This window comes from Globicephala melas, chromosome 3 (genome assembly GCF_963455315.2).
Source record: "Globicephala melas chromosome 3, mGloMel1.2, whole genome shotgun sequence".
Taxonomy (NCBI): domain Eukaryota; kingdom Metazoa; phylum Chordata; class Mammalia; order Artiodactyla; family Delphinidae; genus Globicephala; species Globicephala melas.
Genome location: NC_083316.1, coordinates 57,621,199 through 57,645,415, shown reverse-complemented (window position 1 = coordinate 57,645,415; position 24,217 = coordinate 57,621,199). Strand labels below are relative to the sequence as shown.

At 41.3% G+C, this 24,217-nt stretch overlaps 1 protein-coding gene across 1 annotated transcript in view; it reads right to left on the bottom strand.

The window, feature by feature from the left end:
- Positions 1–24,217, bottom strand: part of ARHGEF28 (Rho guanine nucleotide exchange factor 28) — a 310,421-nt gene that overhangs the window by 111,208 nt on the left and 174,996 nt on the right. The window contains 1 exon segment of the mRNA XM_060295886.2: positions 2,362–2,483. Coding sequence (XP_060151869.1) covers positions 2,362–2,483 — 122 coding nt within the window.

Sequence of the window (24,217 nt, the reverse complement as noted above, 5' to 3'; positions counted from 1 at the left end):
GGAGACTAAAGAGACACAACAACTAAATGCAAGATATGTTATTGAATTTTCTTTTGCTACAAGGAACATTATTGGGACAATTGACTAAAATTGAATAAGGTCTGTAGACAGCTAATAGTACTGTGTCAATGATGATTTCCTGATTTTGGTAACCATATGTGCTTAAGTAAGAGAATATCCATGCTTTTAGGAAAATACACCATGAAAGATTGAGGGGTAATGGGGCACCATATTTTCAATTTACTCCCAAATGTTTACTATTTATATATATATCATAAGCATTTGCATGTACATACACACAACACATACTTAGAATAATAGAGTAAAATATGGTAAAATTTGGAGTTTTTTTGATAAAGAGTATACAGGGATTCTTTGTACTGAATTATGCAGGCTTGAAATGATGTCCAAATTAATGTTTTTTCAAAGTAGTTTACCTGACAGAGTAATTTTCAAAGTAGTTTTTGTCATGTGAGTTTCCTCATTAGATAGGCTGATAACCTTGAAAATTTACGGAAAACATCATAAACAAGCTAGCAATCTTTTCAGGCTTCTGTGCCAGGTTGAAGGAGATGAAGAAAATTAGATAAAATTCTTTCCAGATATTGCTAGAAATTATTTTTGATATGCAGATTTTGGACTCGTCATTTTGTCCTTGCTATTCAAATGGACACAGGAACAGTAAAAGAAATGATGTAACTATACTACACCGATATAGTGAACTTTGTGATTTGTATCCAGATTTTGAGTTTTGTTTTCATGGCACAAATTCAGCAATCCTCTTCCTCATTTCAGTTTATCAATCAGGCTGTTCGTACTCTCTTTAAATGTATGATTCACATTATTAAAGCAATATTTCTCTCACTCAAAGTATTTCCAAACAGAAATTGTATCCTAACTTCATCTTTGGTTTGGGAAGTTTCGCAATTTTAATGTATTTTAGAACATATAAAAACACAGTTTGCCTCCACATAATGTCCAGTCAAGTATAATTTTAGCTACTTGAAGTAAATGGAAGTGCTGTAGTATTCACTGAGGTTCAGAACGAAAAAAAAAAAAATATATATATATATATGTATATGGACTCAAATGTATTTCATTTAAACGCTGAGAAAATATGGCAACAGAATAAAACCATTCAAATCAGAATGTGGCTAGAGCAGAGTAAGTTCAATTACCTTGTATCTTCAAAGACTGTCCCCAGAACTCCCACTTTGTCCTAAACTCTGTGTCTCTCCTAGATTTCTATAACTAGGGCTGACATTCAGCTGCTTTTACCAAAAAAAACTCTACCAGTCATTTACAGCTGATGTCCATTCTGATTTATTGGTTCTTCTGTCGTTTTGAATATCATTCCAATCTATGCCATTTATACTAGGCATTTAATGTAACAATGTTTCAAAACCCAAAGGAAAAAGCAAAGACATTCAACCAATGGGCTGAACTTGAGACCTACTAGGCAGGAAAAAAGTTTATATCAGAGAAAACATCAGTAAGTAATAGGGTTCAATAATATGCACACTAACAATAACAACAACAAAGGGTAAAACAGATTATTGCTCAATGAACATCTATATAGTGTTTCTTATGTAGGGATTAGGTTTTAAAGCCAGGGGGTAAAGCAGAAATTGTGTGCTGTCAGAATTACTCTTGAAACTCCCTTAAGTCTCTCATAAATTAGGGCGTGCAGAAATTTTCAGATCTATAACTAACCTTTAATTTTTATAAATATTAAAATTTGAGGATCACTGAGCTAGAGAAAAGATCAAAGAATAAATCCATATGTAGATGCACATTCAAACCATCCGCCTGTATGAGTTTTAACTCACAAATCTCTATCAGGGAATGGGTGGAGAACTCTAAAGGGTTCCAGCTTCCCTACAACATGACACCATTCTGTTTTAATATTAAGGCTCTATAACCTAAGTACACGTTAACAGGTGTGTTGTGAGGATTAAGCAAGTAATTTGTGTGACAGCTTCACGTGGGGCTGACATCAAGCTCTGGCTCTCAGTGTTTGCTGGATTTGAATATGAATACTGCTTCATCAGGTCGGAGAAGAAATTGGTCTCCCAAATGTCCTTTCCAGTTTTGGCCTCATGGATGAGCCCTCACACTCGTCTCCTTGAACGGTGTCCTAAGACTCCTCCCACAGTGCTTCTCGGTGGGAGCTACGGTGTGCTGTGTTCTGAAGGAAGGACCTACATTAAATGCTCATATGGCGAGATTTCACAGCAACATCACCTGGGCTGCGCTCAGGCGGAAATTTTCAGAGGAACACAGCGATGCGGAATGTATTTCTCACATGCTCAGGTTTTGAAAAGAGGGCAGATCCCCCTAGTAACATCACTCACACCTTACCTGATCTATCACCATGCAGTTAGCATAGACTTCATCACCGCCATTCAGCATGTCAGAAAGCCGGCCAGCAGCAAGGAACGTTGGGGGATGCTTGGATTTTTTGAGGACATCAAAGGAATGATCTAGAGGAAAAATGAAAACAGGACAAATAAAGTAGTAGGAATTTATTTTACACTTAAGCTTTACCTTCTTAATCAAACCACAAGAAAAAAATCAAGATGGCATTTTGCTGTCTTCACATATTAAGATCAACACTGCAAATGAATAGTTCTAGATAAACGAATATGTGCCCATTTCAAGCAGTATTTATCCAATCATGAGAGATGCACATAAAAATCAATTAGGTTTTTAGCCTTCAATTCCTAACACTAAACTAAAACTCGTTTCACTTAATAATGTGGAAGCATTAGTGATCATACTGTGAGCCTCGGACTCCATTGAAGTGTTCAGACTCCAGACCCTTTACTCAAGGACCCAAGATAGGACACAGTCTAGCAGTTCATTGCCTGCTGAATATGCATAATCTCATTCAGAAAGAGTTTCGCTCCTATTTCAACTACAGAAATGTTTTTGCTTGCTTCCCACGTTCTCAGGTTTGTTCCAAATAGATGAAGTTGCTCAAAGTTGAGTCCCAGAGAGTTGAGATGCTACTGTATTTGTGGGGAACATAAAGTTGAAGGTAATAAAACACAGTCGAGCCAGAATGCCTCATTTCTTGTGACTCGGGCTAACTTACTTGATCTCCAAATACCTTTACAGAGTTTTCTCATCCGTAAAAGCAGATAATTATTATGCTTTCTTCATAGTGCAGTTATAAGGATTAAATGAGTTCAGATATGCAAAGCACTTAACACATGCCTAGCACTCAGCAACTGCTCAATAAATAGTCACTATTATATTTTATGTTTTGTTATTATTAATGGTGATTTTACTGTTTTCAGTGTGAGGTATAAGGTTATTAATACTAATCATAGTATATTATACTAATAAGAGATTCTTAATATCTGTAAATGACTTTACTAGGGTAGACTGAAAGTTATATCCATAGCAAACGTCACCCTCACTGACATTCCAGTATGTTTTCTTGAGTAGGTACAAAAGGGATAGTGTTACGTCTATTCCATCAGAAATGGCACTAATCCTACCACCTGTCTTATTTATGTCATGACTTAAAATCCAGGTAAGCCTGTGGGAATGAGTCAAGAAATGGAAAAACATTAATAACTGTTGCGCTAGTGTAACAGGAGTAAAAAACTCTATTCTTTCCTGGAAAGTCCTAGATGACATTATAAAATTTACATACAAATATGTATGAGCCAAATGGCCCAGGCCTCAGATTCTACATCTAAGTATACCTCTTCTCCACAGAACAGTCAAGTGAGATTTAATTAAGCTTCTTGAGGAAATATACAATGTAAAAGGAAAACATTGTTTATAGTGTCTCGTTTTATCAATTTATTTAAATAGTTAGCAATATAACATACATAGCCCATAAATACTTCATAAGTATAATTTTTATGATCAATTACTATATATTTTCATTCTAATTACAAAAAATAAAAGCATGTTCTAAAAGGTATAAATCAAGAATCTGACAAGCCCAATGTGTTCTGAAGAAAATACTTGCTCATTTATCATTTTCCAGCATGTTTGAAAAACAATCATAAATAACTCAACATTGCCCTCTGAACTGTAATTAATCCAGCTTAACTGCTCTACAACATCTTAAGTTCACAGACTATAAAACAGCTGGCTTGGGGGGTTGGTTGTGCCCCTTTTTAACCATTTTGATCATGGCTAAATTAAGACTTCATTGAGAACTAGACCATCTTAAGAACTAACAATATACTCAACAAAACAATTGCAAACATTTGATGGATTTTAAGAACACAGAACTAGGGCTTCCCTGGTGGCGCAGTGGTTGAGAGTCCGCCTGCCGATGCAGGGGACACAGGTTTGTGCCCCGGTCCGGGAAGATCCCACATGCCGCGGAGCGGCTGGGCCCGTGAGCCATTGCCGCTGAACCTGCACGTCCGGAGCCTGTGCTCCGCGACAGGAGAGGCCACAACAGTGAGAGGCCCGCGTACGGCAAAAAAAAAAAAAAAAGAACATAGAACTAAATGAAATATTACTCCAAATTTTCTGGCACCAGTGAATGCATTGGCCAGTTACCCAATATCCAAGTTCTTAATTACCAAGAGAGCAAGTTCTGTGTTCAGCACTGACCCTCATATCTCCAGGATGAGCAGGACGACGAACTACTTCCTTTTTCACATACACAGGTAAAAGTCACTCGGATTCAACTTTTTCTTCCACAAACAAATCTACCTAGCCCAATATAGCAGATCAGAATCTATAAGGAGATCATACACAAGCAGTTAAATAAACTTAGAGATGGTAGAGTTACTTGGACCAAGTTGGGGTCTAATTTTTTTTCTGCATGATTAATTTGATCAGTGTTTTAGAAAATGATGGAATTTTTTTACAAAGACCTATAATCTCTTATCTGTGATTTTGAAATCTAGATATCTCTGAAAATCAAAACTTTTTTCTTAAGTTTGGTTCAAAAATATATTTGTTGGCCTGACCTGAACTCACATGGGGCCCTGGAGAATCCCTATTTACCCCACTTGGTATGAACATTCATACATTTTGTTGCAGAAATACTACCATGCTAGATGACGGCACTGCCCTAGTGTATACTATGCAAGTCATATCATACATAAGCACTATGCCAATAAGATCTGAAAATTCTGAATTCCAAAACAAATGTGGTCCCAAGAGTTTCAAAGAAGAGACTGTAGATCTCTGTAAAATTAACCATAGCAGATATTAGACCAGTATTTCCCAAGATTTTGTTATTCCTCTACCAAATTCAGTTTTGCCATATCTATAGATCACCCCTATATTATATTCTCTAGTAGTTTTTAGATTGACTCACCATTTTCCTTTGAAAAAAAATTAATTTTCATAGAAATACCTTATTCTCACTGTAAACAGAAAGCCAGTATTTCCTGTCAAAAGCAGAAGGGAATTATACATACTAAAACAAGGGAACACAAAACAGTAAACTACATTCTGACTAAACACAGTTTCATCTCAAAGCTGAAAGTCTACAGGGCCTTTTCTCTGTCATAAAGGAAGAGTCTGAAGGATTTGAGAGGTGTTAAAGAGGCAATGGTGCCAACTGACTTCCTCCTTGAATCAGAAGGTCAAAAGAAAATGGAAAAGGAAATACCTGCCTTACTATGTGACTCAATGTCATCTAGTGTTAGGCTGGGACACCATCTCCAAGATCAACAATGCCCAGAAGAATTCACCCTACACTTTGGATAACTTGCCTAGACCCTGTCCTCATCCTGTTACTTAGGTAATGACAGTAAGTCTTGTTGGGGGAGGACACAACTGTACAAAATCTTAAGATAGTAGTGAGAAGGGAAAATCTTCCTTTTCTCTAGATCTGTCATCCCAAACCTGCCATGTAGATTTTCTGAGTCACCCATTGTAACTATTTATAAAACTGGCCCCCAAATCTTGTGCAGTGTAACTCTCTGGAGCATCCATAGCTTCCACTTGCCAAAAGGCACCGAAAAATAATAGGATCTAAAAGTGAACACAGACCAGCAACCAAAAGGTGACACAGACTTACTAGACTTCCACTCCTTTATTAACTTCAACATTAGTCACTGCAAATAACGGGCTTCAAACCAGCAGAATAAGATTTATTGTGGAAAGAAAGTAAGTCTTAAAAAGTACCTTCAAATAAACATCAGCTACGTATATTAAAGTGGTTAATGCTCTACTGTGCTTCAGCGCAAAGAAAAAGCACAACGGTTTCATTAAAAAAAATAAAACTGATCTTTTCAAGAGTTTCAAGATATAGGATTTCATTACTTCCATGTGTAACCATTTAGTAGCAAATTAAGTGAAAAAGTATTGCCCCCCCGCCCAAAAAAAATGTCCTTCAGGTGTTTCGTCAACGACCATATAGAATTAATTTGCAATAAAAAAATCAGCTCTTTGTCTTAAAGGAATGCTGTTTTGTAAATAGTTTGTCTTAGCAAAAAGCTAAGCAAAATCTAATCTTACAGTTTTGTTGATAGTATGAATTTTTAATATTTGGTAAACCCATATTTCAGACATGGTAAAAAAGTAACTAAAACTCAACTCCCATCCAGTAGCTGTCAATTTTAAATTAGTGAAGAGCAATGTATTGCAGTAATTGAGAGCAAGGGTCCTGGAATGCTTGGATTCAAAGCGCTATTCCACCCTCTATTAGCTTGGGTGACTTTGGGCAAGTTACCTAACCTCTCTGTACCTCCATTACCTGATCTATAAAATAGGAATGATAATACTTCTCTCTCATAGAATTGTTGTATGGATTAAATTGTTTAACGTTTTAAGTGATTAGAACACAATCTGACACAAAGAAGGATTTTAATCTGACACAAAGTAAGCACTATGTAAATTCGTGCTATTATTATACAAGTAAATGAGGTTGTATAGTTTTGATACTTTCATGTAGTTTTGCTTCTTAAAAAAAAAAGATTTCAACTTTGGTTATAACTTTTCACATTTAAAATTAACCCAAGGCAACTGGAATGCACAAAACATTCCATTCACTACACGAAGAGCTTTTAAAACGTTTTCACTCTTATTTCAGACTCAGCTAATGTTAAGAAACTTTGAAAATTCCATCCTGAACAAAGTCACCAAAAAACAAAGCCAACCTGCCCATAAAATTTACCTCCAAGGATGTAAGGATGAGATCCTTACGAAATGGGAGAGATGATAAGAGTGGGACGAACAAAGCATAAAGTCAGACAATCAGAGACAGCATTTCTCAAGAACAAAGGGAATATTTCAGAAACTACGACGTTCTAACATGATGAAGTGGACTCCGGCCAGGTTCTCCCTGCAGAATGCTTAGAGGATAAACAGTAACTCCGAGGGGATTCCCCATCTCTCCCCCCTCCCATTATTCTCACTGCTCTGTAATGTGATATATGGAACTCTACAGGGACTCCCTGAAGGAGAAATTTTCATTCGCATTTCCTTGCTATAATAGACGCTCTAGTTAGGTGACACAAGAGAGACAACTGAAAGTAAATACATTTCACCCAGAGAAGGAAGGAGAATTAGTACTAGTAAGGAGGACAGGGAAAGGCAGATGCCTCCCCGTTCTCTGACATTTACACCTATCCCAACTCTGGCAGGAAACAGTTAATAGCAGCGACCAGCCTACGGCCTCTGCAACCTGATTTCTAATGAAATCCAACTCTCCCTCAAGAAGCTAAGGGAAAACGTGGCCTACTTGCCTGGTTATGTAAGAGACCCACACCCAGACATAAACAAACGCGGCTAAGGCGGCCTTCTGCAAACCTGTTGCTGACCTGGTTTGGTCCACTCTGGGTGCCAAGCTCTCACTGTGAAAGGCAGGAAAGGGCCTCTCAGTTCAGATCTCTCTTGTGTGTACGTGTGTCCCTTTCTCTCTTTCATTCATTCAGTTTTGTTTTAAACCTAGAATGACTAACCACCACAAAAACAGGTAAGGCTGACTTTAGAGTTCAATTCCCAGCACTGCACTGAACCCACGCCCATCATGGTCACCACTGCCCCTCCTATTACAGAATCTGGTAGTCAGTTCTCAGGCCTCATGCCTCATGTGACCTACAGCAGCCTTCGATACAGATGATCGCCCTTTTGCCCCTTTGTCTCTCTCTCTCTTCCTGCCTTTCCTTCTCAGTCTTCCTAGACTTCTAGATTTGGCAAGTTGCAGTGCTCCAGGGTTAATCCTCAAGCGTCTTTTCTTTCTCTCTGCACTCATTCCCCGGGTCATCTGAAAACGTGGCATCACGTACCATAATATAATGATGACTCCCAAATTTTCACCTCCAGCCCAGCCCTCTCCCCTGAATACAACTGTCTCCTTGGTATCTCCACTGAGCTGTGCAGAAGCCAGGTTAAGCACAACAGGTGTCAAACACAACTCTCCGTTTTCCCTCCTACACTGGCTCCTCTCAATAAATAGCAACTCTTGGAGTTGCCCTGACTGTTCTCTCTCACAACTGAATAGATGCAGAACCTGACCTTTCCTCATCACCTCCACTACCACCCAGGGCACACCACCACCACCTTCCTGCCAAGACTATTACAAGGTACTGTCTCCTCACCGGTCACCTTGCATCTGCTCCTCTGTCCTAGTCTCCACGGCGTAGACAACGCACTCCTTTCACAGAGGAAATCAAGTCATGCCATCCTCTGCACAATTCTCCAGTGGCTTCCCACCTCACCCTGAGTCAAAGCCAAGCTTTAGCACAACCTACAGAGCCTAAGTGAACTTGCCTGGGCCCCCATTCCAATATTGGGGGGAGTTTCCCACACACTCAAGCAATCCTTGGACACCAGCTGAGCATCCTACAGCTCAACTCTGACACTACCTACCCGGAGACAGCATCAGATTCCACGGGTTAAGGGTTCAATCCTACAAGCTGCCCACCGCCCCCCACCAACTTCAGATGTCAGTTGCAGGTTCAGGTTGTTACCTGTGCTTCTGACTGGCTGCAGATTGGAGGTTACCACAAGCCCCTCCTTGGACTTCAGACTTCAGTCACCAGTACTTCTGATCAACTGGCTGAAACTCCGAGGTTCCCACAACTTCTTCCCCGGCTTTGATTAATCTGCTAGACCGACTCAGAGACCTCAAATAAACATTTTATTTACCAGATCACCAGCTTATTCTAAAAGGATCTAACTCAGAAACAGCCAGATGGAAGAAGTATACAGGGCAAGGTACTGGGAAAGATCGATGAGCTTCTACACCCTCTCCTAGCAGGCCAGTCCCCCAGCACTTCCACGTGTTCACCAACTGGAAGCTCCCCAAACCCAGTCCATTTGGGGTTTTGCAGGGGCTCCATTAAATAGGCATGATTGATTAAATCTTAGCCATTGGTGATTGAACTCAATCTTCAGCCCCCATCCTTTTTGGTCGAAAGTCACCTCATTAACATAACAAAAGCACCTGTATCACTTTTAGCACTTGGGACATTCTAAGAATGAAGACCAAATATTATTATTATTATTTTTTTAGACAGCAGGTTCTTATTACAAATATTATTTCTTATTATAACCAAAATATCTCAATTACATAACCTGCCCCTCCTCCACCCTCAACCAACCTCTCTGAAGTCTGCTGCCTATTTTCCTCTTTCCAAGTTGGCCTTGCTGTTCTGTGCCTCAGGCCATTTACACCTGCTGTTCTACCGGGACTGCTTTTCTCCTGGATCCTCAGATGCCTTGCTCCTTCCCTTACTTTCTTCAGCTCTCTACTCAAATGTTATCAAAGAGGCTCTCCCTGACCATTATATATATCTATCAAATAGCAACCCCCTAAGCCCTGTCTTATTTTCTCCTACACCATATAACATCACCTAGCATATTATGCATTTATTGTGTATTGTCTGATTCCTTCTACTAGAATGTAACCTCCAGGAGAAGAACGACTTTGAAGGCTTTGTTCACTCCCCCAGTGCCTAGAACCAGGTCAGGTACGTAGTAGATACTCAATAAATATTCTTCAAAGGAGTGAATACTTTCTCATTAAGAACACAAACTTTGTACCAGGTAAAACTAAGAAACTATCCTCTTCTGGTCTAGTAAACTTTCCTCCAATTCTGAAGGTTTTCTTGTTGCCCAGCTGTTCTTGTGCTACTTCAGGCTGTGACGGGAATGTCACTTTCTTATTTCTCTCATTCATTCGCCCATTTACTCATTCATTCTATTTTTCAACACTTACTGAGTGTCTACTGACTACCAGTCACTATGCTACCTGGCCCTCAGCCTCCATCTCTGACATCCTCAAATTACAGTCATTATGGACGATCCCCCAGGAGGTCCCCTGCCAAGACTCCAATCACGAGGCTGTCCTCCTTCTCTGGGCTCTTCTTGCCTGTTACCTCTGTGTTTTGTACTGTGTTGTCTACCACATTTCAGTGATGAGAGTTTCATTTTGCCCCTGCTGTTAGAACAAGTAACGTTCCTGGTTGGTGTCTGAGCTGAAAACAGAATCTCCCATCGGGCAAACCACCACACAGATGCTAAGCACTTCCTGTGTGACACCATCTGACACACCCTCTGTAGCAGTAGCCCAGGAATATTACTTCTTAATCTCTTTATAAAATAGCAGGTAGGTTACTTTTAAAGGAATAATGGGATGATCAGGCCGATTTGCAAAGTAAAGGTACTGGAAGAAGATGATCAGGAAAAAAAAAGGGAAAGAGTAGAAGCAAACTATTAGGTACTTGAAGAGTAAGCATCTATTGGACACCTGTACCATACTGGGTACTTATACTGGTTAATATTACTATTATAGCTATCACAAATATAGCACTTCCTATGAGCCCGGCACCGTATGATTTTTATATATTAACTCGGTTGATTTCCAAAACAACCCAATAAAAGCTGCACTATTTGTTATTTCCATTTTGCAGATTAGGAAACTCTGGTGCTATTTTATTAACTTCCCAAGGTCACATTACTAGTAAACGGCAGCTCCAGATAGGCAGGTACTCTGCTAGGTAGTTCGAAGTACTTTGTTTAATAATGGGAGTTACTGAGTATCCTATTTTGAGCCAAAGAAAATGGTATTTGAGCAATGCCTGATATTTTCCCATTAGGAGGTTTCATTAATCGGTTACAGTGTGACTTGTGCCTCGGTGTATTCGTTCACTTCCTGGGCCTGTGCTATCTGCCCCTGGAGATCTACTGCCAGAATATGACTGCAACAGAAAATACACGACGTCATCTGGGTTACCCACACAACAATACGCAAGACAACCAGGAAAAAACTGGGAAGATACACTAAGATGTTATCTGCTATCTCTAGGCGACGGAGCACAGGTGGTTTTTACTTTCAACACTTTACTGTCTGTAATTTCTACATTTCTAATAACCATTTTAACAACTAAAATAAGGGGAAAAAAACAAGTCATGGTTTAAAAACTTGCCTCCTATTGTCAAAGAACGGCTGTAGGGGCTCATGCAAAACAGGTTATCAGTAAATAACCGTATCAGATAATACACATGTAAACATATTAGCTGGAAATGTTTTACCCAAGAGTACCTAGTATTGTTTTTGCTCATCTGCTAACCTTACTCTCCAAAACCACAGGAGGTATTATTATGTTCATTTTGTAGATAAGAAAGTTCTGGTCCAAGGAGGGTGATCACGCTCAGACGTTATTAACTGATAGAAGCAGAACGCAACACAGCGCTGACAGAGACATCCTTTCTCGTTGCAGCTCACTACCTCCCTATTTCCCAAATTCAAATAGCACTTTGCCAAATTCTGAAATGTACAGATAGTCCCTTCTCCCCATGGTCCGAGTGTGCTCTAGAGGAAAGAACAAACCTGCCCTCACAAAAGAAAATGCACATTGTCAGGGTACACTGTCATTTCTCTTCTTGCCTATTCTTCCTGTACAATTCCCCTAGGATTTTCCTGATATCAGTCTTGGCCTGGAACATCTCTTGGCCTTACTCTTCTAAGCTGGACTTTACAAAGGAGATCCATCCAAATTCCAAGATTAGCCTCAGCTCAGGAATTTCCTGTGTAAGCTAATGTTACTCAGAAGACTTTAGCTCACACCAAGATGTGTCTGGGAGAACCCAGGGAACCTTTGTCTACCAAACTACAGTGGCTCGAACGTGGATCCAAATGTCCAATTCACGCTCAGAACTCAACTCACCCTCCTAGGATCCTGTAAAAAGAGGAAAGTAAGCCGTGGGATGAGATCAGGCCTCTCAGCCAGCCCTGTTCACAACAGTAACAGCTGAGGACCAAGTGAACGGACTCCAGAAGGGCTGGGTGTGAGCGCTGTTTCTCCAGTTCTCTTCCTCAGATCCGCAGTTTAAAACTCCTTTGAAACAAGAAGTTACAACTTGGCACTCTAAAATCAGATCCTAAAAGAAGTCCTTTCTGCTGTTTTGAGAGACCTAATTATCAAAAATATTGAAGAAGAAAACAAGCCTTTTCCCTCATAATACACTGGAGGCACCGAGGGAGGTGGGCAAAGAGAAGGAAGAGAGGGAAAGAAAATACAGGCTCAGAGAACAGCTACAATTTTCTCCCAACCCTTTCCAGGTCCTCATTCCTAATTATAGTAGCACAAAGTAGCCTTCAAGAGGACATATGTTTATGTTTGAGAAAGGAGGACTCAAATACGTAAACTTTCTTCTGCCCTTGCTACCCCCAAGCTATCAAGGAGATGTTCAGTCATGTGTGGTGTGTATGTAGACTTTGGTGTGATTCAATTTAATCAGCAATTCCTTTCCTTCTTGATGCAGTTCTCCAAAGCCTGCAGCCAATTCGTCTACAGAAAGGAAAAACGGGCAAGCTGAGGGGAAAGAAACTAACACGTTATACAAACACCAGGACAGAAGTGAAAGACTTCAGAGAAAGTGGCAGAACGTGGACAAGACCACTTCAGGTGACTGTAGACAAAATATATGGGCAAACTGATGAGGCAGTGCTTCTGTATGCTATCATCACAAGAAACCCTATGAGTAATTCGAATCCTGCATAACCTTACGGAAAGACACAGGCACATTAATATGATTGTGCCTACTTCAAAAGTCACCAGGAGCTCCAATTCTCCTGCACCTATAGCCCTAGAGCCATGTGTTTTGCCCCCCTTAATATCCCCCAAAGTAACTGAGTTCTACTGCAGACAAGGAACTCCACCAGCACAATAGAGACTTCTCCACTGAAATGTAAATTCTTTCTTTTTCTTTTTTTTTTTGAGGTATAATTGACACATAACATTAGTTTCAGATGTACGACATAATGGTTCAATACTCATATATGCTGCAAAATGATCACAGTAAGTCTGGTTAACATCCATCACCACATAGAGTTACAATTTTTTTTTTCTTGTGATGAGAACTTTTAAAATCTACTCTGTTAGCAGCTTTCAAATACCTTTCACTTATTTTGGGTGAAAGAATATTTTGAATTAGTGAACACGTGAATAGTGGCAAGCACTGCCTGGCACAGCTGCAAATTGTTCTGCCTTTCTCCTCGTCGACTTCTGGTTGGTTCCTGAATACTGTTTCATTAGCCTGAGCAACTTTGGGCAGGTTAGCATGAATGAGAGCTGGATAGGAGATTTGTTACAATTCCTAACCAGGGCTTTCCATTGGCAGGGGCAACGGAGACCAAAGGCACAAGACCCGTGGTTTCTCTGCCCGCAGGGAACAGTGTGAGATAGGTCGGGGGCTACTCTGGGGGTGGCCTGGCTTTTCTCCCTTCCATTCGGGACTCTGAGGGAGGTCACCTTGCAGGCTGCCCCACCCCATCACAAGAAAAACCACCACCAGGCATCCTCGGTGAGAGAGCAAGGGCAAGCAGCAGGGCCAGGGCAGGCATTCCTGGGCTGTTCCCAGTTGCCTGAGAGGTGAGAACGGATCCTCAATATCACACAGGCCTCTGAGAAGAACAGGAAGTGACTGAGATGAGTCCTCATGGCCGACCACAGGCCCACCATGGTGCAGAGGAAAGGGCCCCGTACCAGATGTTCTTAGGGAAGCGTGTCAGCCAGAGGCAGAGATTCCAAGGTCTCTGCAGTGTAAGAGCCAAGGTGAGGCCAACTCAGTGAAGGAGAGTCCTGGGTCCCGACCAACACCGGGGAGAGGATCCAGCTGCAGGACTGTGGTCACAGATGCCAGAACACTTAAAAAAACAATGGTGCCTCAGGGAAGAGCTCAGGTCAGCAGATCTGCAGCAGAGACCAGGAGGACCCTGGGGCCTCCTCCACACTACCACCAACTTACCCCCCACCCTCACCAGGAAATCACATTCAATGCCAGCCTGGCAAGAAAGGAGGAAGAGGAGGAGGAAGAAATCTGAGAGAGTAGATATTTTCCTTAAAAAGACTGAGCAGTTACCAAAAATGACTATTTTCATTATTGCATCGGACCAAGTTTTCTATGTTAGACTAAAATATACCCTTTCCTGTCCCCACTGTCTAGAGGGTAGGACTTCATAAGAAAGATCAGATCTATTATAGATAAAATAGAGAAATAAAGGCAAAATGAAAAGCATCTGAGTGTAGTGTAGTAAAATTTTCACTACTTACTGCCTGCTTTCTGTGATGCAGCTATTGGAGATGTGAAAACAGGTCAGCTAGGCTCCACCTTCAAGGAATTCAGTGTCTTAGGGGTGAGGGACACTAAATAATAGTTGTGATACAGTAATGTGAGGGCTGTTATCAAAATATACATGAGCCAGAGTGGCACAAAGGAGAGAACGATGAACTCAAGGGAATTCACGGGAGGCTTCCAGAAAAAGGATCCTCGAGCTGCATCTTAAAGGGCAAGTTAGAGATTTCTAGTTGGAAGAGGGAGAAATAGTCACCTGAACTTGCTAAACAAAAAGTGAAAGGGGGAGGGGAAAGATTTACTGAAGCCATGTGAGGGCAACTCCAAAACTGAAGGAATTTGATATCCAAGCCTTGAGAGGGGGGCATCTTGGCAGCAACAGGCCCCCAAGGACTAGAACGAGGACCCTACCACAAGACTGCTTCTCTTTACATGTGCGCAGTATTTCCTCCTACTACAGACGGCTTTCTCCCAGCTAACGGTTTCCATTCCCACCCTTCCAGCGCTGCTACCCGAGAAGGAAGACATCACCTTCCAAATTCCAGTTTGAAGAATACCAAGGAAACACACTGATTTAGCAAGTTGAGATCATGTGCCCACCCTGGGACAACAGCTGTGTCCAGGCAGGAGGAGTGTTGCGATCGGGCTACCTGGGTGGGACGCCCACCCCACTGCATCCAGGAAGGCAAGGTCATATGAGAAGGTGGCAGCGTCATTTGGACCCATGGCCAGAGCAGCGGAGGGGCCGCCCGCTAAAGAATGTGTGTGCTGTTCAGTGAAGGGCAAGAGAATGTGAGGCAGACAAAACCAACTCTCCAGGCCAAGTTAACATCTGGCCCCTTTCTACGTTTCCATGCCCCATGAATCAACAGCACACAAGCCCGGGCTATCGTCCATCACCTTGATACACTCTATGTATGCCTGACTCTGCCCATTTGCTTGGAAGGACAGTCTATTAAAACCCCACCAGTTCACCCCAGGCTATTGAAATGACATCCCTTTCATGATGCCCTCAACATGAACTGGTCTCTTCACCTTGAACTTTGACAGTAATTTGTCCTGAGCTCCCCTATTGGACTTATCACATTCTGCCTTAATTAATATATCTGAATAAACAACCATTGGTCCTTCCCCAAAACCAGAGTGGTAGGCAGGAATCTCTTGAACATGGGGTGATAAATTAGAATAGTGCCTCCTTGCCACTGACAGGAATTAATGCAGAAATGCATCTTGCCTAAGAATTTGAACTAACTCAAAATAAAGGGAAAAAGTCAGTTTCAAATATGTAGCTATGTGGTTTGGCAACAGGCTTGTAACGGGCCTCCTCTCCCAGGCTGACAAAGGTAGGCCTCCTGGCAGAGTCTGAAATTGAAATTGCTCCACGTGAGGTTATCTGTCTTCATTGTGAGTCAACGAAACCTTAGTAGGTTATGTCACCTTTAGGAAAATGTTTCTCTTCCTTAAGAAGGATTTCTGTAGTGACTTACTCCTCCTATGGTATTCAGGCATCCTTTGGGGAATTTCTAGATGGGATACATACATGCACATGAAACTGTGTATGTATTTAATAAAACTTCTTGAAAGAAAGGAAGGGAGGGAGGGAGGGCAGGAAACAGGAAGAAAACAAGTTAGTCCATGAGACAAAAGTAACTCACTTCTAAAAATTATTAAACCTTCTGAAATGTCATCATACCTTTAATACGTACCAGGTCAGGGATTATTTTTCAGATTGGGCACCTGCTCTCCAAACACTAAATGAGCTCATGAGATAGACCAAGACAGTGGTCTCATGATTCTTATCTCCATTCCCAGCACACTCACTCTCGCGGACTTTATCTTTCTCTGTCTGGGACAAACCTGGGAAGCTTCCAGGATACACTGGAACCTCTCCCATACCATCCTTTTCTCAGTTCATCCTGCCTCTTCTGCCCCTCACCCGACTATCCAATGCTCCAGTCATCCATTCATCTCTTCCCTCACAAGCCAACGATGTGTGTCAGTACTAGATACTATGTGTGTGGATGTAACAAGACATAGGAATAGCACTAACATTTTACTTCCCCAGTGTCCACTGCCACCTCTATTCCTAGTCCAAGATGCACAGGACAGGGAGAAGCTACGATGGTGAGATACAGTGGCACCTTTTGAATATAAGACAGCTACCCAGGGCTTCCCTGGTGGCGCAGTGGTTGAGGGTCCACCTGCCGATGCAGGCGACACGGGTTCGTGCCCCAGTCCGGGAAGATCCCACATGCCGCGCAGCGGCTGGGCCCGTGAGCCATGGCCGCTGGGCCTGCGCGTCCCGAGCCTGTGCTCCGCAACAGGAGAGGCCACGGCAGTGAGAGGCCCGCGTACCGCAAAAAAAAAAAAAAAAAAAAAGACAGCTACCCATTGAATTCACCATCCCTTACCTCTACTAAGAGGGGGTGAAACACACTGGGAAGAACAAAACCTTTAAAGTCAAGGACTATGTCCTGTTGCAGGTCTGCCTCTGCATTTATTGGCCCTGATCTTGGGCAACTCATTTCTCTGAGCCTCAGAGCCCCAAACTAATAAATGAAGATGACACCTGACATACAGGTCTTTTATAAGATAACACATATGAAAACCACCTTGTGTACAACGCATGAATGCCATTCACCTTATTTTACCATGCTTTCTGTTCCCTGTATTTCTTGGTATGGACTTGGACATAACTTTAAAACTCTTTAAACCTCAGTTTCCTCAACTGTAAAACAGGGATGGTATCTTGAGTTATTTTGAGAATCAAATGTTATAAGTATAAAGTACCTACCACAGCTTAGTAAACAATGGTTATTATGATTAATAGAGCAGTACATACCTGCGAGTTATTTTGACTATGACTACAGAAAGTTTGGTCCTAGCTAAGCTCTTCAAGGTTGTTCAGTTTTCAAATAGGCATCGCCTCTTGCATCAGCAAAAAAAAAAGCAGTCTTTCACATTTGTGTCATTACAGAGGCATATGATGGATATGAGCTGGAGTAGGAGAGAATGAGACACACGGCATAAGTGGATGAAAGGCACAAAGAGAAGAAGAGCTCAACACTTTCTGGGACCTGATGATTCATACTAAAAATGCATTTTAAAGACAACAATTATGGGGAACTTAGGTGAAGTCCAATCCCTATATTTAAAAATTTTTCATTAGTAAATATTAAATGTCTTCATTGACTCTCCTACTGAAACCAACAAAACAAAAATCCAGGCATTCCTGGAGTCCTTGAAGTGGACAGTCGTGGATTCTGGCCCACACCAATCATTAACCACTCAGTTTCCAGTACAGCCTGTCCTGGGCTGCCCACAATATGACAAAGGGCAACTTTGAGATCCCAGGAATACATTTTGGGTAGTTTGGTTTTAACTGCTTTCACCCTCTGCTTACATCACATTCCCCTCTAGACACCAGTCACTTCCAAAGGCATTGCTTTTAAGTTAGATCTTTTTCTCTTTCCTTCTGAGGGAATAAGGATAAGAAAGTAGTAGATGTGGTTTTTAGTTAACATATAAGTATTGATGGGTTTCTGCTAATCCAATTTTCCTCTTATTACCAAACCCTCTAAGTTTTCACCTCTCGAAACAAACCGGTAATGTGTATGTGTGTCTATCAAAGAACAGTGATAATAAGGCAGGAGGGGATATTAAAAGAAAGAGAATACTAACAAGGAGGATCAGGACACAAAAAAGAAGAGAGGATAAAAAATATTTCTGAGCAAAAATGAAAGGTTTGCTAATAAGCCAGAAGTCCCAAGCCCTCAACACCCCTTCACGATTTCCCAGGAGACCAGAACCCACATCCTGAGAATGATGTCGGTGATGATTAGAAGGAAGGAAAGACTAAGGAAGAAACTCAAGCCACCTTAGTTTTAAAGACTGACAGAATAAGGGACAAGAGACCACAGCTTTTCACAACCTAACCACGGAACTGAAAAAAATCAGGTTCCTTGGTGTTTCTTCTACTATATGAAGGTGGAACATTCTGTATCCTGGGAGAGGTAGGATCCATTCCAAATGCTTAAGGTCCCTGTAAGCAGGGACAGTATCCGTCTGGTTCACTATTTCGTCCCACCCTCTAGGAAGCACCTGGCACTCTGGACATGCTCGCTGAACACTCAAATGATTCCTCATCACTTCACTTCTTTGGGCCCCATCATACTCACCTATAAAATGGGGTGGTTGGGCCCGGTCATTTCTAAGGCCCTTTTGGCTGCAATGTCTATGGTTCTGGGATTCCGTCCAGCTGACATTACAGTGTGACCAAACCCACCCTTCACACCTAGGTCGTCATCACTTAACAGACAAAGGAAGCATGGGACACAGTCTGACCATCCCCAGCTCTCTGCTACCAATCTTAGTTTCACTTGTCCTTTGTTTATTAGTGGCAAATAGTTAATCATTTTCAAATCCCAGGTACCTGCTTTCACTTGAATTGAGTTTAGTTTATACATGGCTATGTTATGACTTTCTGCTGTAGTTCAAACTGGCTGCGCTCCAGCTTTGGATTTCAAAGGAGAATGTGATTAACGCATTCCCTACAACTCCACTGGACTCTCAAGGTTCTCCACTGGCCTCCTAATCATTAATCCCACATCTCTCCAGGCTGTTAGGCTACCTAACGAGGCCTCCCTACAACATAGGCATCCAATCTGCTAGCCAGGCAATAGAAACACAAAACTATATAAAGCAGGTTATTCCCCAAATTTAACTGGATGAGAATTAGCACAAAGATTTAGCAGTCTTACAGAACTGCTACCTGCCCTCAAGAATTTCTCCATGTACAAGAACTAATAATATTCACTCTAAGGAATTAAGGACTTCGTGTATCTCCCCTCTCAGAAGTCATTTAAAAGTTTTTAAAAAATTATTTGGAAACAATTTCAAACTTCCAGAAAAGTTGAAAGAATAAGAATAGCACAACGGACACCAATACGTCCTCTTTACCCAGATTTACCTATTGTTAACATTTTACTCCATTTTCCATCTGAGTCTGAGCTTGCTTTCACATGCACACATTTGTGTGCCCTATAGATCCTCCCCTCCCCCCGAAACAATTAATGGTAAGCTGCATTTATATCATGGCCCTTTACCCCCAAAGAAGAAGCAATTACATTTTAAAATAGAATATAAGGAAAGTAGAATGTTGTACAAATGTGTTAAGTCCCCAGTGATAGAATTTCAAGAATGGCAATGAACAGCGTGGGAGATTTGCTCAGGGCGAGGCTTTCTACTATCCCTAGAGAGTCAACCCACTGTATTCCTGGAATCAGCCTTGATCCCAGCCAAGAGCAAACACACACGCACGCGTGCACGCGCACACACACACACACCTCCATTTTATTTTAGAAGGAAAAAGAAGCCTTGAAATGAAACAGGTACAGTGACGACCGCCAGCTTCCATTTTTCTCCAGGTAAAGCACAGGGTGATACGGTTGGTCATTCTGTTCTCAAGAGAGAATTCTGCTCCCCCAGGACAAAGCTACAGAGGCGGCCCACTTTCAGAAACACCTCTTCTGCTTATAAGCTCACAAAAATGTTTCTGTTGGAACTAAAAACATAACCACATAAAGTCCCTCTACAACACAAGAAAGGGCTACTCACTACCTTTCTAGTTTTGATAAACAGAAGGCAACAATCACCATCTGCTGGGGATGGTGCACCAGATACTCAGGGAACCTCCGCTGTTCCCTAACACCAACTTGTCCCTTGGTTTCCAAGACCTGCACCACAAGAGTGGGTTGCAGGTGAGGGGGAATAAGCAGCGTGAAGCCACTCCATTATTATCACGCTGCAAATAAATAGCTCTTCTGCCTTTGGCAGTAAAGCGTTTTGCATACTTGGTAATTACCGTTAATAAACTTTTTAATATGTGATTGCGTCCCCTGGAGAAATAGAGGCTTTCTTATTGAAATTACTTTCTTAAAATCCCTTCCTTAGAGCATCTACAAAATCAAGAAAGTAGAGTAGAAAAGAAAGAATTTTGTTAGGTATAAAAAAATTTTTTTAATTAGCACACACTTGAAAACTAAAACACAAATGCAGCGGACACCCGGTACTAAGCGCACGCATAGTTCTCTGCACACCCCACAAAGACCAGACACATTTAAATCAACAAGACACTTTATTGTCAAGGTAACACCAAGGTAACTGAGCAAATGAATCCGAAACATTTACCTTGTACTAAACTCCCCCCTCTTTTTTTTTAAACGAATAGCGCATGCACAATACAGCACAAAGGAAGATTTAAAGTGAAAGGAACACAAGAAGGATGAGTAGGTTTACCTTAGAAGTCTTATCTATAAAATATTTATATTATAAGAGTTTTATAAAGACATGTATAAACATGCACTTATCAGAAAGAGTCTTGCAAAGCAACGAGGAAAAGAAAGGTAAGAACAGGAAGATGCCTGGTTTGGCTCTGGGGGTAGTAAAAGATCGCGCGATCTACCTTGTTTGGAGGCCCTCCGTCGAATCTTCATTTTGGGGAAGGAAGGCCACGAGTAGTTAAAAGGTGAGTCCGAGTCAGAATCCATCTTTTTGTCTTGATGAAATCAACAGATTCAACAGCAGAGACTCAGGAAGAACTCGGACATCCCCAGCCAGGAGGCGAGTCTCCCGTGTGATGTAAAAGGAAGGAATGGGGCTGGGTGAAAGCTGCGAACACCGGGAGGGAGAGGCAATAAATGTTTTGCTTCCTTCAGGCGTTCAGGCATGTAGACCAAGAAGGAGGCTATAAATATGCAAGTCAAACTGGGAAAGTAAAAGGAGGCGAGCACAGCAGCTCAGAGTGGTACTGGTACACCGCAGTCCAGTTATTCAAAAGGTCACTGGGAGCAAATGAATCATTAACTCTCTTCTCGTTTGCTGGAAATGGAAATGAAGAAAAAAGGTAACTGCGAATTGAAAGAGAGCCGCCTGAGACTGAAGAAAACCCTCCCAATGCAGACGCCTGTTTTGGTCGGGAGCTAGAGGATCATTTCTCAGAAAAGCCACCCTGTGCAGCATGAGATAAAGGTTGAGGTTTATGCGTGTGGACAGCCAGAAAGCTCCAGTACACAGACAAATAAAGGCCGTCATACTCAGGGCAGGGATTTTTCCAGAGCAATCTATTCTTTCATACCATTGGCAGCTTTTCAGATCTAAGAGCCAAAACAACTCTGATAATTCATTTAACAATCCAGTCTCCCCATCCTTTTAATCCAAAAGGGCTTGGAAGCTTTAACTTTTAACCAGAATTGTACTTATTAAATTCATGTAAAGCCATCCACTTTACCGTTTAGCACAATTGGGGCGTTTTTTCTCAAATTGTCACCAAGTTTGGCCATCCGTCACAAGGAGCTGGGCGCCTTTGGGGCTCTGATCTAAACTCGCAGTCCATCTCAATGGAGCTAGCGACTAATTTACCACAAACCGACAGTTCTTACACAGTCTCCCTGAACAACTCGTCAGTAATTAGCATTCAGTAGAAGCCCATTACTGCCTCCCCATAAATCGTTGACACTGCTCAAACTTACTTCTCTAAACCCCCACCGGCAGGCGCACAGATACATGGGCCCTAAATAGCTCCAGCACGGCAGCCAGGGTCTGCAGCAGAAAAAAAGTAGATCCCAAGTCTCATACGGGAGTCTCTTTTAAGCATTTCTTTTCACAGAAGTATTGTCTTTTGTTTTGAGGGCATCTGACGGCCAAATAAACTAAAGGAGAGTGGAAACAACGTGAGGATCCTTTCAACTCTGCAGACCTGGAACATGACAATATGTGTCTTAATTAACATTCATCTCTTTACTTCAATTATTTCAAAAATCGTTGGCACTCTCGTGCCATGCTGTGTGAGAAAACAGATGCATAACCTGCTCCCTGATAGCTAATCCTGTCTGATTGGGCTGGGGTTGGGTGAGGGGTACAGCTAGATGCAAAGGAAATCAGAATTACATACGTCACCTCTGTGTTCATATGGGTTGCTATGTAAATATAGCATACAAGTAGATCAGCTATAAGCTATGTAATGACAAGCATCACAACTGAATTAAAACAAAAAATATATTCTCTACTTTGTGACCTTTTATTTGAAGAATAAGTACATATTTTTCTTACTCAGCTGGAGCAACTGTAAGGAAAAATTACTCTCAACTCTAGTATCAGATAAGAGAGTTTTAGTCCATACACAACTTTCTATAAGAAAATAGATAAAATCTTGTGAATGGGTTTCCATTCATTCTCAGCTTTAGGACTTAGAACACTGTAGGCAGCTGCTAAACGAATGAATGATTTACACAGTTAAGTCCCAACCCGTAGACGAAGAATCTTTATATGACAGCTGTAATATTTTTAGTAAATATCTGCTAATTGAAGTGTGTATCTTGACCAAAAAAAAATGCTATGAGAACTCTGGTAAAGTGTTTAAATATATATTTGCATTTTATTCATCATAACAGTGTCTACGTTTGCAAACAGCAGTACTGTTGGGTGGAGAAAACCCTTTGTTCTCTAAGGCTCCCTACAATACTTGGGGTGTGCACAGAACTCTTGCCTGCCTGAGAGATGTCCAGAGACCCTAGGAAGGGAACCTCCACAAGTGTAGACAAGCATCATTTGGAAATGAAGGTACTGGGTCAGGAAATACTGTTATCTTTCTCATTATCATGCAAAGTAAAGTTTTAGAGCCACTAAAGTTTTAGAGCCACTAAACCTGGGATAAATCCCAGGTCAACAAACTACTGGAGTGGGCTGCTCCTCTCTTAAGCGTCAGAGACAGGTCAGAAGACCTTCAGGACAATGCAGAGATATGAAAGAACTTTGTAAAATGTTCTTGAGTTGAGATGCCAGGTAGGTGCATCTCAATCTAATTATCCCCAAAGCACAGTCCTTGTTGACCAATTCCATATCAACTGATTGTTGATATAGAAATTATTCTGGCAATAAAACTACTAGAATTACCCAACCAGTACACATGAGAAACCCAACAAGAGACTTTCCAATCTCACTTGCTTTATTATTTATTGACATGGTTTAAAGAATAAATTGAGTTTACTGACCAGCAGTGTGCACAGTTAACATAAAAAGTGGAGTATCAAATATTGCGTTGACAGTCTTTTTTTAGGCCAACTCGTTTTCTTACCAAAGAATTTCTCCTGAATATGGGTCATTTATCCTCCTTGTTTTCTACAGTAATTGAGTTTGTCCCAGCATTGGGTCAATGTGATTGCATTTAAATTAATTCAAGATGTTATTTACATCTCATTCATATTCAACGGCTTAATTTCTTTGCTTTCTCTGACAGGCTGATTGCAATTGCAGTTGGCAGAATTCAATGATATATCCCCAAGGCCACTTTCTCACCAGATATCATACAACCATGACAACATAAGAATGTAAATGATTTCATCAGCCTTACTGTGCCCGCTCTAATTAGAACATCCTTTACTTAGAAAATAACCTCCATAAAGTCTCAATTATCCAGGACACATGCTGTCACCTACCTCTCAACAATGATAAAACTGAACCTCCCTAGAAGAGTATTTATATTTCAAGTTAAATTACAGTACTTGTACAGTTTTCTTATCCTCCGATGGGATCCAAAATTCCTTGAGGACAAAAACTGTGTTTTACATTCATATTTTTAAGGAGCCTCAAGCTGAAAAGAAAAAGTACGGGATTTTGGAGACCTATATAGATGGTCGCCGGC